Source organism: Ischnura elegans, chromosome 10 (genome assembly GCF_921293095.1).
Source record: "Ischnura elegans chromosome 10, ioIscEleg1.1, whole genome shotgun sequence".
In the NCBI taxonomy this organism is placed as follows: domain Eukaryota; kingdom Metazoa; phylum Arthropoda; class Insecta; order Odonata; family Coenagrionidae; genus Ischnura; species Ischnura elegans.
In genome coordinates, this window is record NC_060255.1 from 100,309,771 (window position 1) to 100,326,457 (window position 16,687).

The 16,687-nt window shown below is 41.4% G+C and overlaps 1 protein-coding gene across 1 annotated transcript; it reads right to left on the reverse strand.

The window, feature by feature from the left end:
- Window positions 1-1,380: 1,380 nt before the first annotated feature.
- On the reverse strand, window positions 1,381-15,867 carry LOC124167259. Its single transcript, XM_046545144.1, has 3 exons — window positions 15,119-15,867; window positions 7,181-7,457; window positions 1,381-2,225 (listed from the first exon to the last, which is right to left on the reverse strand). The coding sequence occupies exons 1-3, from the start codon at window positions 15,385-15,387 to the stop codon at window positions 1,530-1,532; spliced, it is 1,242 nt and encodes a 413-aa protein (XP_046401100.1). The 5' UTR covers window positions 15,388-15,867; the 3' UTR covers window positions 1,381-1,529.
- Between the last annotated feature and the right edge of the window lie 820 nt (window positions 15,868-16,687).

Sequence of the window (16,687 nt, forward strand, 5' to 3'; positions counted from 1 at the left end):
GAAATTCTTGTTGTCTGAATCGCCTGAGGTTTTTGCTGGTGATTGGTCAGCGAGACTTTATGGTTGTACGAAAGTCTTAGAACCATGATGTGAACTTAAAGAGGAGGAATTCACTCGAAAAAGTCCTAGTGCAGGTTAAATTGATTGAAGAATTCGAGACTCGGGTTCCTTATTCCTCGTGATACTCGATCTAAGAGGCAGAATTGAGTAACACAAAGCTGATATTTATTTGTGGAGGGCTTTGGTGCGGTTGGGTTTAAATGGAAATCCCAGGGAAGAAAATTCATCCGATGAATAACCTAAAATAATGTGGCTATATTGAAATTAATTATACGGAGATGTTATCTATTTCTTTTTTACAGCTTAGAGTTTATTTTTCCAGTGTGAGTGTTTCTTTTTTTGTGTCTCTGTGTTAATTGATATTGACTTGAACTATTTATATTACGTGCCACGTGCATTTCATATTTTCCAAAACATTATACATATACAAATAAATTCACAGGTAAGGAAAGAAAGGGATAGGAACATGTAATAGAAAAAGGACGAGGACAACGATGCTGTGGTAGATGGAAAAAGCCAGAAATCAGAGGGTATAAATGCGGCCTGAGTGGGACTCGAACCCAGAACCTCCTGGATGCCGGCCAGGTGCTCTACCAGTTGCGCTACCAGGACGCTTATATTTACCATGATTTCGGCGGGGGTTTATACACAGTAAACAAGACGCTTTATTTAAAGAATTAGCAGTAAATTTCAATCCCTTACTTAACGGAAAATTAACTTTAGAACTTCAGGGTATTTATAGAAAAAAATTAACGCGTCCTCGACGCCACCAATTATTCTTCTTCAGAACTGCCGCTCACACTGTGTTGAGATTGAAACTAGTCTTTTCTCTGCTGCTTCGGTGTCTATTCCAGAGATAACTCCTCACATCCATATTATATAAAGTTATTTTTCATCCCTAAATGTCTATATCCATTATTTAGGGCTATAATTGAATAGAAAACGCACGAAGAAAAATTATTATGACACCGTGCGTTCCAAAGATACCACGTTAATTTTCCCGTTAATTCAAAATTGATTAAAATCGATTAATTCTTGCGATATTTTTTTTTACGAACGCCGCCATCGGCGTATGAATGTTGGAATCTAACGCTAATGACGGATAATTTATGTCTAATGTTTTATACAAATCGACCTTAATGATGCAAAAATAATTTGGTTGATATTATACACGTATTTGGCACATGATATTCATCATTTTAAGGTACTATATTCGCCATTTAGTCCTTGAAGAAACCTCTTAACAAACTCAACTAACCCCGATTAAAAAGGCCAATGTAGTGGTTTTTCCGGTTGTGTGGTAAATAAAAAACACGGCCATAAAGGGAAAAAATTTACTCGCTTTGTAAGTGAAAACTACATCAGCCTCTACCGGATAGGATAGGTAACTCGCTTTGCTACCTTGACACTCATGACAAAGTATCGAAAGAAAAAAATGATGCGGACATTTATCACATTTTGGTTTATATTCAGTCCTCTAAACAACCTCTGCGAACGAATTCGTCCACTACATCGGTCACCAACACTTGTATGTCTTCGTCTTTGAGGAACACCCGGTGGTTCCACGCCATCTTACTCATCGCGTCACCGTCTGTCACTTGAACTATTTCCTCCGTGAGCTTCCCGAACATCATGGGCGCCAGGAACACGCTGAGATTCAAACCGTACAACGCGTACTTCTTCATGTGCTCCTCTAGCGTTTCCATCGACAGGACGTCCTCGCGGACTCCCAGACGCCGTAGAGTGGACGTCAGAGTGTCGTGGTACTCCAGGAGGAGGTCCGCGTATATCTGGTCCCTTGTCTCCTTCCTGAGGGACGTGTACATCGTGTAGAGGAGGTCTATGGCCGGGGAGTGCGTCTGTATCATCTGGTAGTCCAGCACGGATATCTCCTCGGGCGGACACCCCCTGAACAGGACGTTATTCACCCAGACGTCCCCGTGGTTGATGACGCTCAGCGGTTCATCCGCTTCGTTCACGGCCGTGATGCCATCCACGAATCCTTCCGCGACCCATCGCTCGAGGCGAGACGCCGACGAAGGCGATCGGGCCCTCACTACCTCCAGCACTCCCTCCGCCACCGACTGGAAGCACCCGCGGTACATCTCCTTCTTCTCCGGAACGAAGAAAACGTGCCTCAGCCCGCCGGAGAGCTCGCGGAAGGCCTTCGTGTCAATGGAAATTAAAAGTAAAGCACTCATTTTTAAATCTGTGGTATTCCATTTTAAGGATTATTTCAGAATTATTATTTAATTTTTTAAATTGTGTAACGACCGCCGCGAATTAGATTCTAGAGAATAGTTAGAAATTTAAAAAATGTAATAAAAGAACATTGCTCTCATAAACAAATGCATATACCCATATTTTGGTGTCAGTTTCAAAATTAATTTCTTATTCCGTCACGTTAGTAAGATTACCATAATAATAACATACTCGTAGATATATTATAATTTAAGCCTGATGATGGTGATTATTCATCGAAACCCGGTTCGCTTTATTAAAAAAAAGTGGTACACGTAATAGTTATCCATCCAAGAAACAATAAGACAGAAATCAATTCATTTCCTCGCATACAGCTATTTACTTTGATTTTATAGCTTTCAAAATGTGATGATATAGAAGAATGATGAAGGTCAAATGGATTGATCGTGTGAGTAATTCTGAAGCTCTAAGAAAAGTAGGGGAGAAGTCTTTTGAAAACCATGGGTTGAAGGCGGGACAATATGATCGGCCACTTGTTGGTCTTGTGAAAATTATCGTTGAAGGACTGATGGAAGGGAAGAGCGGTTGAGTTACTTAGAGCAGGAGATGAAGAACGTAAAACAGGTGTTTAAAAATTAGTCAATAATAGTGGAAACCTACGTTAAACCAGTCTTAAGATTGATAACTGTTGATTGTGAAGATTTACTTTGATATTATAAAATACTTCATACATTTTTTTGACGAGAAATACTTTTTGACATTGCATTTTGAATGCAAAATGGAAATTGAAATACTATACAAATACGTATTTCATTTACCCCTTCCACTTCGATTAATTTTCCGAATATTGTGCTCCTATTCTCTATTGATTTTTTCAGTGGTTCTTTTTCAAATGGTATGTCGAGAAATGATATTTTGTAATTTGTAATTAACGCAGAACCGTGAAATAAAATGTGATTATTAAACATGGAGAACACAGCTACCGCTACTCGAATAAAATCATTTTAATTCTTCCAAGGCATCATGTTTCATGAAATATGAATTAATTACGTATAATATATATGTTTTAACATTGCTAAGCTTTCAAAATAATTATATTGTTTCTCTAAATAGAGCTAAAATTAAGAAAATCCGATGACGAGATACACTCGTCATTGCGCGGTTTGGCGTCGAAAGTTCATGACGAGCTAAACTCTTCATCACGGCGCAAGGGGTTAAGTGCATGCGGTTTTCAATGTGGCCCAGCGCTGAATGAAATGTTAAAAGGCCAGAGAATTTGGATCCGTCGAAAAACGATGCCTCCGCGTTCACATGTATTAACATTAAAGAAGGACGTCCCTCGCGAAATTAGTATGATTGAATTGTTCAGCTTTGAGGAATATTATCGTAGACATGCCGGGAGTCAGAATGGCCACTCGTAATATTGCTCGTAAATTTATTTCATGAAGACCATTTGGTTTCAACGCCCTCGCGTCATCTTCTGGATTTCACAGAAAACTCCCGAAGCCCCTTTATTAAAATACACCAATGGATGAAGTTCGCCATAAAAAATGTTTGATTTAGGCGTGATTCGAACCCGGATCTCCCGATTGCCGGTCAGGTGTATTAACCAGTTCCACCACCTGGCCATTTTCTCAGAGCGAACTTCGGGATGGGTTTTACCGAACAATATGTTGACGTCACAAGTCCACACTGGCACATGTGGCGAGGGTCGTGCTTGCTAAGCCACTGTCGGGGTGAAAAACCCTTATTATCCCGGCTAACCGTTATTATCCCGAACTTTGCACCCGTGCGCGTGACTGCGTACAAAGTCACTTGTTTCCTGCAGTGCTTTGAAATTCGTCATCGCAGACCAGCGACAAAATTATCCCTTAATTTGTCGTCCAAAACCCTTATTTTGTCGCTGGTCAGCGATAACGAATTTCAAAGCACTGCAGGAAACAAGTGACTTTTGTACGTGTGCCTCAGTGTGGACTTGTGACGTCAACATCTTGTTCGGTAAAACCATAGAGTAAGTATATACTTATCGTTGATAATGGCTTCCGGGTGCAGCTGCGTGTTGCGCTTTGTCGTGCAAGCTTTCGCGACCGTTGCAGGACGCATCATCAGGCGATGAATGAAATTACGGAATTGGTGGTCAATTAATATACTCGTCCACCTCCCCCATCCACCGGAGTAGTGGGGGAGGGGGGCGGAGTTGACGTCAGCAGAACTCTCACCCCTGTCCTTGAGCGACGAGCGGACTCTTCTTGTCTAGCGAATAACCAACAAGGTTATTCGCTAGACAAGAAGAGTCCGCTAGACAATTCCGTAATTTCATTCATCGCCTGATGATGCGTCCTGCAACGGTCGCGAAAGCTTGCACGACAAAGCGCAACACGCAGCTGCACCCGGAAGCCATTATCAACGATGCCCCTCGCTGCGAAAACCTACGTTCAAAGTATATACTTACTCTATGGTAAAACCCATCCCGAAGTTTGCTCTGAGAAAATGGCTTGGTGGTGGACCTCGTTAACACGCGTGACCGGCAATCGGGAGATCCGGGTTCGAATCACGCCTAAATCAAACATTTTTTCAAGGCGAACTTCATTCTTTAGTCTAGTAAAGATTTAGTTTAGTTTAGCAAAGATTCAACTTCGCACCCGTGCGCGTGACTACGTACAAAGTCACTTGTTTCCTGAAGTGCTTTTTCTCCTTTATTTGTTTTGGTCCGAGTGACGCGATATACGTCATTTTCACGAAAAGTTAAATTTATGCTCTTGTAATCGTGTTTCATCGACTGAAGGGCCACAAAAAATAGGCTTGACGTGTTAATCCATAATCGCATGATCATTTTCCCCTTCCTTCCGAGCGAAAGCTGCAGCGATCGCTTCAATTATGATGGAAAAATTATGGTTACACGCAATCATTTTCCACGATTGCTTCAGGGATTGAAATCCAATCCCTTTTTCCATCAATCTGCACATCCTTTTTTTCAGTCACTCAAAGCATCGCTGGTACCAATTTCCAGCCAATCAGAACGAAACAACAACGATTGTACTGCTTTGTAATTGTTACGATTGTTACTCTTTGCTTATGAATGAAAAACAGTTGTAAATGCGGAATGCGACGGAATAAGCGTAAATGGAAAAAGGGACGCCCGAGTGATTCAGAAAGCAATGGGTCGAGCGATCACTCTTTTTCCAGCCTTTATATCAACTCACCAACCTGTCTGTTTGTTTGTCTGTTTGTCTGGTACAAATCTTGTAACTCAAATTTGACTCACTTCCTGTGAAGCAAAAACGCTGAAATTTTGCACACTTCTTCATTTCCGATGACAATACATGAAAATATAACTTTTTCTCTCCAACCCCCCTTTAACCACCCCCCAGTCAACCTATAGCCCCCCAAAACATGTTTTTGATCTAAGAAGTTCCAAATGGTCGATTTTCGTGTTTTGCGACCACAGTAAAAGTTATCCACTTTAGGCATATCCACATAGTAGGCATTTAAAAGCATAGGGGTGGCATTTTGAAACATAGGGGGCTTACCATTCACTGAAAATTTAATAAATATAGTGACTTTTTTAATACGTCACTTTTGGTTTTTCGGGGTCACTGAGTTTTTTTGCTTTGTGTCATATATAAACGTTGCTCATCCCCTGTAATCTAAATATAAAGACTGGTTTAAAAAAAAATTTTTTTATAAGAGCTTATTTTCTCTGAAGCCATATCGCCCGGAGCTATTACTATGTGAACGGACAATATGATCAAAAGATTCAGGCTTTAAATTATCTTAAATTGGGATTATACATTTGGAAAAAAACACATTTTTTTCTGAAGCGAGAAATGGAATGAACTCTATTTATACGTACGTTTTTCGATAAAGCCAAATGCTCCGTCTTCCTGCCTTATAAAAGTTGAATCAGGGCTGGGCCATATTGAAAAGTGCACGTGCTTGAAATACATATTTGCTACAATTTCCATTTTCTATCCAAAATTCAATGTAAGAAAGCATTTCGTATGCAAAATAAAGTTATGAAGTTTTTTATTACATCAAAATGCATCACCATCAACAGCTATCAATCGTAAGATTAGTTTAACGCAGTTCTCCGCTAATATGTGATATATATTCAGGATTGCAATACGGAATAGCCTGCTGGGGTGGAGCATATTTTATCAACATTAATCCATTGATAGTGGCGCAAAAAAGGGTTATCGGGGTTATAACGCTATCGTATAGGAAAAGCCACTCACTTCCTCTTTAAAAAAAATTAGATATCCTCCCACTAAGGCATCTATTCATTTATAAAGTCCTAAGAGTTTTCTATAACCGTAGTGGTGAAAAGGCCAGACCACAAACTTATGACATCAGATCTTGGAAAAACTTTGATATACCTAGGCCGACGACTGAAATATATAGACAGTCATATCAGTACTTGGGGCCAAAATTAGATAGTATGTTGCCAAAAAATGTGGCAAAGAAGGAGAAGAGATGGGGTTTTATATCCGCAGTTAAAAAATGGCTTATGCAATATGAGGAAGTAGAGTTTCTGCTAAGAAAGGTGTTATAAACGTTTTCAAATAAAGGTATATTGTATTTCATTCTTATGCGTTATGAGAGAAAGTGTGTTATGAAAGTGTGTGTTAAGAAAAGTTATCCATGTGTAAATTACTGTAAATTCACAATATAATGCAATTGTCAAGAAAACATATCACTCAATTAATCGAAATAAATGTATTTTTTATGTTTGCTAGCACCAGTCCTGTTCTCAATAGTGTATGATGGTAGCCCCAAAACCTTTCCACAAAGAGGTACCTATATATTCCACAATTATTACAGGTTTTTTTTTCTCGATGTAATGTATTGAATATGAGTGGAATAAATTATATTATTATTATTATATTTGGCGTGCGACCTATTACATATGTAGGTGTACCTGTGGGTCGAGTTCCTTCATGGCGAATGAGAAAGCGTGGAGGCGAGCGATGGCTTTGAAGGAGAGGAAGGCCATCTCTCGGCTCATTCCCTGCGTGCGGTCGCCCATCTCGAACCCTAGGGCTTTCATGTCCCTCATCAGGATGTAGTCGCCCTCGCCCCCCACCCCTACCTCCGCCGCAAAGCACTCTGGGATGAAGGGCAGAAGGTCCGGCTGATCCTCGCCACACCGGCGCCTCTGTAGATCACGGAAAGCAGGCAAGATGCGGCTGTAGAACCTGATCCAGAAGCGTAAGCATAAAGAATATATTTCAGTCAATGGATGTAAGGTTATAGCTGGAGGGAGGCAATACTTCAAATTAATAAACTTTAAAACAACTGAATCGACCATCTGCTGAGGCATGGCAACCTGATGAAGACAATAATAATAATAATTTTGCTTATTTTCGTGGGCACTGAGTTCCATGAGAAAATAAATGTACAGCTTTCTATATTTTCAGCATTGGTAGATTAATAGAAGAAAGGAAGTAAATAAATAGAATTACAGACAAATGCATCCCAGTGCAGATCGCCAAGAGCATGAAAAAATTTCAGCAAAACAATATTTTCAACAAAAGAAAAAATAAATAATCGCACTCAGATATAACATACTAATGACAAGAATTTAAGGTGATGTTACGTAATGACAATATTGTCAAACAATTTTTTTAAAGAAACCAAAAACATTAGGATAACACTGTTACTTATAGCACAATTAAAAATTTAGTTAACAATTTATTCGCATGTGTATCAATAAAAATAAAAATAAAATAATAATAATGATTAGGCTAAACATGAATATAAACAAAAGAAATTCAACTTGAGGTGAAGGAGGCATTTTTCAGAAACCCATGTGAGCTATGTTTAAATTTATTGATGTTTGTACTGCTTCTTATTTGGGCTGGGAGAGAGTTCCATATTCGTGAGGCACAATCGTCGAGGGAAAAGAGGATGGCAGTAAAGGAAAAGCAAGAACTCGAACGAAATGTATGGAACAGGTAAAGAAGGATATTAAAGATAAGAAATGCGAAGGTGTGAAAAGATTTGCTGTTTGGAGAATTGAGTTTAGAGCTGCGTCAGACCAATCTTTGGGATGCTGCCAATGATGATGGATAAGTGAAAAGTAAATTGGAAATTCCAATAATATTTTATTTTTACTATATCACCGGTCCTTTCCCTTGGGCTACAACCTTGTCGCGGTGGAAAGGCTTGCGCGTTCCTATGACCCCTAGAGCTGCACTGGCGGGATTAATTCTAAATTATTCCCGGTAGGGCCACCCATGCCAGATAGGTCGAAGGGTAGGAGCCAGACGAAAGGTAGTCCACGTGATGGTGTCACGTAAAAAACACTGTTGGAATGGAAGTGGGAAACCCTACCAACTATCTCTTCCCTGAACACATGGAGTACAACCAAATGAGCCTCGGAATCTCATCGCCCGGGACCCGTCCGCAAAGGGCGGGTGTCGGGCACGGCAGCGGGGTCGGCAAGGTCCTCGGGGTCGCCAACATGCGAAATCCTTGCAGAGACTTATCATCATCACCATCAGCAGCAGCAATGAAGAAAGAAGAAAAGAAGACCAAGAAGATGGAGAAAAAGAAGTCGGCTGTAAATGTAGGGACGTGGAATGTGAGGACTATGATGAGGGCGGGGAAATATCAAAAGGGAAATGGATAAAGGGAGGATAGACATCTTAGGATTATGCGAGGTGAGGTGGAGGGATGGGGGGGGGGACTATTGGAGTGATGGGTATAGGGTTATATATAGTGGAGGGGAAGAAAGCCACGGAGGGGTAGCTTTAGTATTAAACGGGAAGATGGGTAAGCGTGTGGTAGGTATAGACCAGGTAAGCGATAGGATTCTGGTGGTAGAAATTGAGGCGCGGCCCACCAACCTTGTGGTGGTCCAAGTTTACATGCCCACTAGCAATCATAGAGAGGAAGAAGTAGATGAGGTGTATGAACAGCTCGAGGAAATAATTAGAGACACACCGGGTAAGAAAAATCTGGTAGTGATGGGGGACTGGAACGCCTCAGTCGGGGAAGGCAGGGATGGAAACGAAATAGGAGATTTTGGTCTAGGAAAACGGAACGACAGGGGAGAGAAAGCAGCAGAATTTTGTAGGAGAAACAAATTATTCATCACAAACACGTGGTTCAATCATCATAAAGGGCGAAGGTACACGTGGAAAAGTCCTGGGGATGCGGGAAGATATCAAATAGACTACATTATGGTAAGACAGAGGTTTAGGAACAGTGTGAAAAACTCGCACAGCTTCCCTGCAGCGGATGCGAATTCGGACCACAATCTAGTGCTCATGAAATGCAACGTAAGATTCAAAAGACTTATAAGAGTAAGGAAGACGAGGAAATGGAACGTAGAAGCCCTGAAAGGGAGTATGAGGAGAGAATATCAGGAACTAGTGGACATTAGTATGCGGGACATTGACAGCACCAAGACTGTTGAGGAAAGATGGGATAATATTAAAACGGGAATAGTCAAAGCGGCGGAGAAGTCAATTGGCTACGTGGGCAGTAGAAGGATAAAGAAGCCGTGGATAACGGAGGCAATGGTAAAAGAAATGGAGGAGAGAAGGAAGTGGAAGAACGTGGACACAGAACAGGGCAAAAGAATGTATAGGGAGAATAATCGATTACGACGTGAAACTAAGAGGGCAAGGGAGGCTTGGTGGAAAACACAATGTGAGGAAATGGAAAAGTTCCAGAAGGATGGAGAAGTAGGCGCGTTGTACGCCAAAGTTAAGTCGCTATCGGGCGGCAAAAGAGGACAAGCCATGCCTAAAATTAAGGATGGGAGGATGCTAACCGAGCGAGCAGAGGTAAAGGGTAGGTGGAAGGAATACGTGGAGGACCTGTATGACGGAACGAACAGACCAGAGAGATTGACTCTAGGGTGGAAAGCAGTAGGCGTGGACAATATCCCGTGTGAGCTTCTGAAGAATCTAGGAAAGGAAGGTAAGAAAAGGTTTTTCGAACTAGTGCGCAAGATCTACGAGGAGGGATGTTGGCCGGAAGATTTTGTGAAGACGGTTTTAATTCCGCTTCCGAAAAAGAAGAAAGCTGTGGAATGCGGAGATTATAGGACTATCAGCGTAATATCGCATGCGGCGAAAGTGGTGCTGAGGATATTGAACAGACGAACGGAGGCGAGGGCAAACGAATATTTGGGCGAAGATCAGTTTGGTTTCAGAAAAGGGAAGTCAACTCGTGATGCAATAGCAATAATGAGGTCCCTCGTGGAGAGGAGGCTAGAATCTGACCAGGACGTATATGCGTGTTTCGTGGATTTTGAAAAAGCGTTTGATAGGGTGAACTGGGTGAAGTTAATGGATATTCTCAAGAGAATGGGTGTAGATTGGAGGGATAGACGACTGATTCGTAATTTGTATTAGGCCCAGACTGCGCAAGTGAGGATAGCGGACGGAGAATCTGGGTGGGCAAGCATTGGCCGAGGTGTGAGGCAAGGCTGTCCTCTATCGCCGCTGCTCTTTAACGTGTACGCTGAAGAGATGGTAAGGGAAACGTGGGATGAGTTAGAAGCTGGGATAAAAGTGGGAGGAATGATGTTCAAATCAGTGAGATTCGCGGATGACCAAGCGTTGATCAGCCAGTCAGCGAGGGGGCTTCAGGTTCTAGTGGATGCGTTATACGAACGTTGCGAGGAGTATGGGATGAGGATTAATCACAAGAAAACTAAGGTTATGCGGTTTTGTAAAGCATCACGAGCGAGGAATGTGAGACTCAAAATAAAGGTGGGTGGTGAAAAACTTGAGCAGGTTGAGCAATTCAACTATTTAGGCAGTACGTTAGAGGAAAACGGATACAGTAGCAAGGACATCAGGAAGAGAATAGCATTAGCGAAGGAGGCGTTCATGAACAGGAAGGAGCTTCTGAGAGGATCGTTGTGTAAGAGTTTAAAGAAAAGGCTGGTGAAGAGTTTGATCTGGAGTGTAGCTCTCTACGGTGCGGAAACGTGGACACTGAGGAAAGAAGACGAGAGAAGATTGGAGGCATTCGAGATGTGGGTATGGAGAAGAATGGAGAGGGTGAAATGGACGGAGAGGAAAAGGAACGACGAAATGCTGGATATGGCTGGCGAGGAGAGGCAGCTTTTAGATGAGATACGCAGGAGATAGAAGGTATGGATGGAGTTAGTGCTTAGTGGTGAGGGGATGCTGAAAATGGTGTTGGAGGGTAGAATGTTAGGGAAACGAGGGAGGGGAAGGAAAAGAATAGGATTTTTAGATAGATTGAAAGAGAGTAGGCCTTACAGTGAATTAAAGAAGGCAGTGCTGGAAGGAAAGGGAGGCTCCCAGATCGCTTCTCGAATACTCCATGGAAACCAACCTTAATCGGTAGAATACTATAATAAATAAATATCACCGGTGTCAATACGTGTTATTTTATCTACAGGTTGCATGTTGACCTAACGGTGAAACAAAAATATTGGTGAAATGAAACTGGTTGTGTAAAATTGCCACTAGCTGTTAATTCTTTAATAAGTTAGAATTATACGAGATTTAGCTTGAAAAAACTCACCATATTAAAAAAAGAGTGTATAGCGCTTTTTCATTTCTTCGAAATCAGGCCATTTCCGTATGCTTAACTATATCCGTTTTTATACACCCATTTCTTAACAATTTCTCAACAAGCATTCACTATTTCTCAGAGTTGTAAAGTGTACACTAGGGCGGATCGGAAAAATCGATTTTTTTCAAATCCATCTGGCCCAATGACAAATAGTTGTGGGACCGATCAAAAATAAGGCCTGAAAAATTTGAGACCTCTAGGTGAACCCCTGACCCTCGCTCAAATGCAATTTAGGGGGGGAAGGTCGAAATTCGAAAAATAGAGTATTTTATGGTCATTTCCTATAGATTTTGCCGAGTTACTGAACGTTAGGAAAAAATTTCATCCATTTTTACGTATCTGCCACCGTTTAGCCACAAAATGCCTAATTTGAGCCCGCGTCCGCGAAGAAAATATTCCAACGCCCACGCAGCGTCGCGGATACAAGAGCCGCAGGCCGATCCCCTCCCCTCCCCGCTCGCTTCTCCCCTCCCACGCCTCCAATACAGCAAAATTCATCCCACGTATGCTGATAGGAGGTCGTTTATCTTTGATAATATAAATCGGAAGATGGTAGAAGGTAATAAAGGTAGCTTAGTGAGACGACTTGTCCCATATTAGGCGCTTCGTCGGGGTTAAACAAATCGATGTTACCAACTTTTAGAGAAGTGATGAAATAGTTTTAGATCCGAGAACGCAGGAAAGGAGCCCACGGTCCATGAAAAGGCCTCTGGAGTGGCTATAAAGGTGTTCTAACTTCGGATATGCGCTCCAATTTCGGCTTTGTCCGACAGATGTGATTAAATGGATTTTGGGCGAAAGCCGCTCGCGTCCCCTCCCCGCGCGCGGGAGAAATATCACATTAATTTTTCTTGCTTTCGTTGGGGCTCTGTTGTCCCCCCATGTATATGATCCCTTAACTTGATCTCTTTGTAGAAAACCTTGAATATTCTAGGGGTCCCTAAAGGCCCGCAAAATTATTTTTTGGTATTTTCGCCATAATTTCAAGTTCCGTTGATAACTTTTTCAGCCAAATATTCGTTGATTACCGGTGCAAAAACGGTAGAACGCTGAAGTTTAAGCATTTATATAAAATCCTGCCGAATTTTCTTAGAGTCGTGCCATATCTTCTATATTATTTCTGCTGTATAGTGTTCTATTTCTGATGTATTCTGTTCTCAACTTATACGCAAACAAACTCTACAAATGAGGTACCAAAATTAACAGAATTTATCAGAGAACATGCGACGGCATATCTTACTTCCTAAATATAGCTATTGTTTCCTAAAATTGGTTTTTAAATAATAAAAAAAAAACAAAAACCGGTAAATATTCCTGACGTTAACGGCGCACAGACTGATACATTTGTTCATTTGCAACAATATCTCGCATTCTTTAAATAACTTTTATCAAAATGCGGCTGATTCCACATTCTAGTCTCCTGTTGATACGTAAGTATGAGTCATGATGTGCGTTTAACAGAGGATAGTGTAATTACTTCCAATGTTGTGTTTAAAGAGGTCCTCTGACCTCCATTTGTACATGAACATTCCCATTCAATTTTCACATTAGACCCTGCCTTTTTTTCTACATTTTAAAATTCGAAACACGCCGATCCCTCTGTGGACCTGCATCGCAAAGAGCGGGGGAAGCCAGTTGGGAGCGGGCGCACCACGCTCGTATTGTTTTACTCATTGTTTATTCGACTTGTTCTTTATTTGACTTATTATATTTATCAAAAAAGCGAAGAAAAAATACGAGAATGGCAAAACGATCGTCTTCTTAATCTCGTCACGAGAAAAACATTTCATTGTATTTTTTATTGAGAGAACGACATCTCCGAATTACAAATTGCTTTTTAAAATTAAATTTTACCCATTCTTTGATTTTTAAAATTACCGAAGTGTAGAATTCAATTTCGGACGTTTAGAAAAGAAAATGAACAGCGCAGTTACGTATGCCGTATGTAAAAAAAATTAAACTTTTCATGTAAGGAAATGTACATATTGTTCCTCTTACTTAAAATGTACTAAAAAGACGAAAATTGTCGTTTTGGTAGACTTCATTGCCGCGGGGCCAATTTCGTTTTTGTGGCTACGTTTCAGCGTTCTCATTGTTTTTCGCGTTTTCTTCTTCTCTCTTTCGACCGTAGAAGTTGCGTTTAAACAATTTTTAATGATTCATTGTTGTAGTCCAATAAACATTGAGTAAAACTACATGTCGATGGCTAAGTTCAAACCACACGTATCTCGAATTCGGTCGGTTTGAGAAGGGTATCTTAAGCAAAGTGCAGTAACATTAAAAAAATAAAATACAAGCAAAGAACAACTCTTTATTTGCAAACGAATGCTTCTTTGTCAGTTTTATGAAATTTTGGTTTTTAATTTCAGCGTGCAAGTAAAAGAAATTAATCGTTTTTTTTGCTCTCCTTAAAAGTTGCTATTTTTGATATACATGTTGTTACAACTTCGCCATCGATATTAAACGACCATATGGAGATTATAGTTGCGGGGATAGTAGATAGTTTCGGAGTTGTTTCGGCTATATTCCGAGAGATTTTGCTTAAATGAGGGTACTTACAACGTAAGGGTTTGGATGAATTTAGGATATGGAAAGGATAGGGGTTTAATCTTTTCGAGTCGAGCGTCTTCCATGGCAACCGCTCATCTTCTTACGGAAAAGAACGAGAATCCCCTTTGCCACGAGATTAAGGCCCTCAAATACATACGCTAAGTTAATAGTTAGTCAAATTTCAACCTATTTCAACTCATGAAACCTTAAAGCTCCTCCTCTTCCGAGTATACTCGCTCATGAAGTTTCCGCAATTCGGAAATCAAATCACCACGAGCCGAACCTCGTGAAATTAGCGAGAAAGGGGTTTGGTCGATTTCGCATAACAGGAAAATTAGCGTCAAACTTTGGTAAGCGCAGTTTCGTGCGATCGTTTTTTATTAGCCCTAACTGTGTGTTGTGGAAAAAAGGCACTTCGGAATGATAAAATAATGTGGATATAATATTGAACTGGGAACTGAGTCGCAAACTCGGGAAAAGACACCGATGCGGCTAAGAAACAACTCATTTCAATTTCAATACTCTATGTACGTAAGTTTGGGATTACTTCTCCATAATAATCGCTTATCATCCACGCTTATTTTTTTTGCATAAATTCCCCAAAGCTATGAAACTATTTTTTTAGTTTGGTGTCAATTTATACCATTTATTGCTAATTTTTTCCTACGAATCGGACTTTACACGCTTAATTTTTTTCCCCGTTAGGCACATGGCTCTCAATAGCTATCAACAGGCCGCTGACCTGATCTCCTTGTCGAACACTTCGGCGCTCTGCAGGTGTCCCCTTGCAGTGGGGTCGGCGTGCGACGTCTTGAGGACGAATCGGGTGTCGCGACGCTCGCCGTCTGCGGTGCGTCCCGACGCCTTCAAGCTGTGAACGACGCCCAGGAAGTTATCGCCGTCGTTTGAGGCCGATTTGGTCTCGATTTCGATGTCTCCTTGCAGTCCGAGGTGGCTTCTGGCGATGGCTTCTATGCGCGCCGCCATTCGGGGACTCAGGGCGATCTCCATGGCAGCAAACAAGCAAACAAAACCCTCCCGGATGGACGGTCCCGTATCAGCCGAGTACACGACTAAGAATCTTCTAAGTCCCAGCGCGGAAGAACGTGCAGATCACCTTCGGAGGGGTGGATTGGGGGAAAAGAGGGGTATTTGCCCCTCTTCCCAAAGAGTGATTGCGCGGGTATTACTACTGAGGATTCTCCATTCGGCCTCTTGAATGTTTTGTCGGCCACCGCGCCTTTAAATGGGTTCACAAAAGTCGACCCTCTCACCGCTGCCCGGCAAATATCCGAATTTATCGGATAAATAAGCATTGATTAGGGCCGTTAACCGAAATTTATATTCGTGAAGGTGCGATTAATCAAATCCATAACTTTTAAATACTATTCCTCAGGATTTCAGATATCATATAATAATATACGGATCGCTTTGCACTAACCGCCACGATGAGGACATTTTTGAAAACAGATGACAACGCGCCCTTCTTAGTGATAGCATAAATAAAGCTTCAGAGGACTGCTGCCACCTCTATCTAGTCCCTTCGAGTGATTGCGTCGCTTTGACCGTGTTTTGTTTGGGGAAGTGCCGTTCGCGCCGTTTCCAAGGACACGCGTTATCTCAGACGCTAACTCTGATACCGGTTCCCATCGCTATCAGGTAATTAGCCGCGGCGCTAATAATTCATATCTCATGCGGATGAGGTCTTTGTGCAGTTGGAAATGGGATCATCAAATTGATAGGGAGTGCTGGAGCTGTGGGTATATCAAACGATTCAGACGTAACCCACTGAACTCAATAATACGATGGAATCACGCAACCTCAAGCCATGTACCCACGAGTGCGGAATTTGATGAACTGGCTGCCATCTTGCCAATTAATGGCAAAAAAATCTCCAAATTAGTCAAAATTTTGCCTTTATCGAAATATTTCCTATTCTCTATTAAGTAGAGCCATATGATAACTATGGAAGGGCTTTGGGGTCCCCTCCTCACCCCCAATTTTTTTCCATTTTGGCGACTGCTCGCGATGCATCTCCATAGGAGAAAACTAGACAATACAAGGGTACTTTTTCTTTGTTTTTCTCTACTGATATGTTTTTATTTCAAATATTAAAAGTTGTGGACTCAGATCAACGTCTCATATCCGAAATTTTCTCAACATCGGATGATATTAACCACTGCCAACAGAGCCCTAAAGTTTAAAATTCTTTGGAAAGTGGATTTCGGAAACAAACGCTTACTTAGACCAATCTATAATTACTAGGTGCGTTTTGGTAAAAGCCAACGATTGATACAAATTTTAGGTTTAT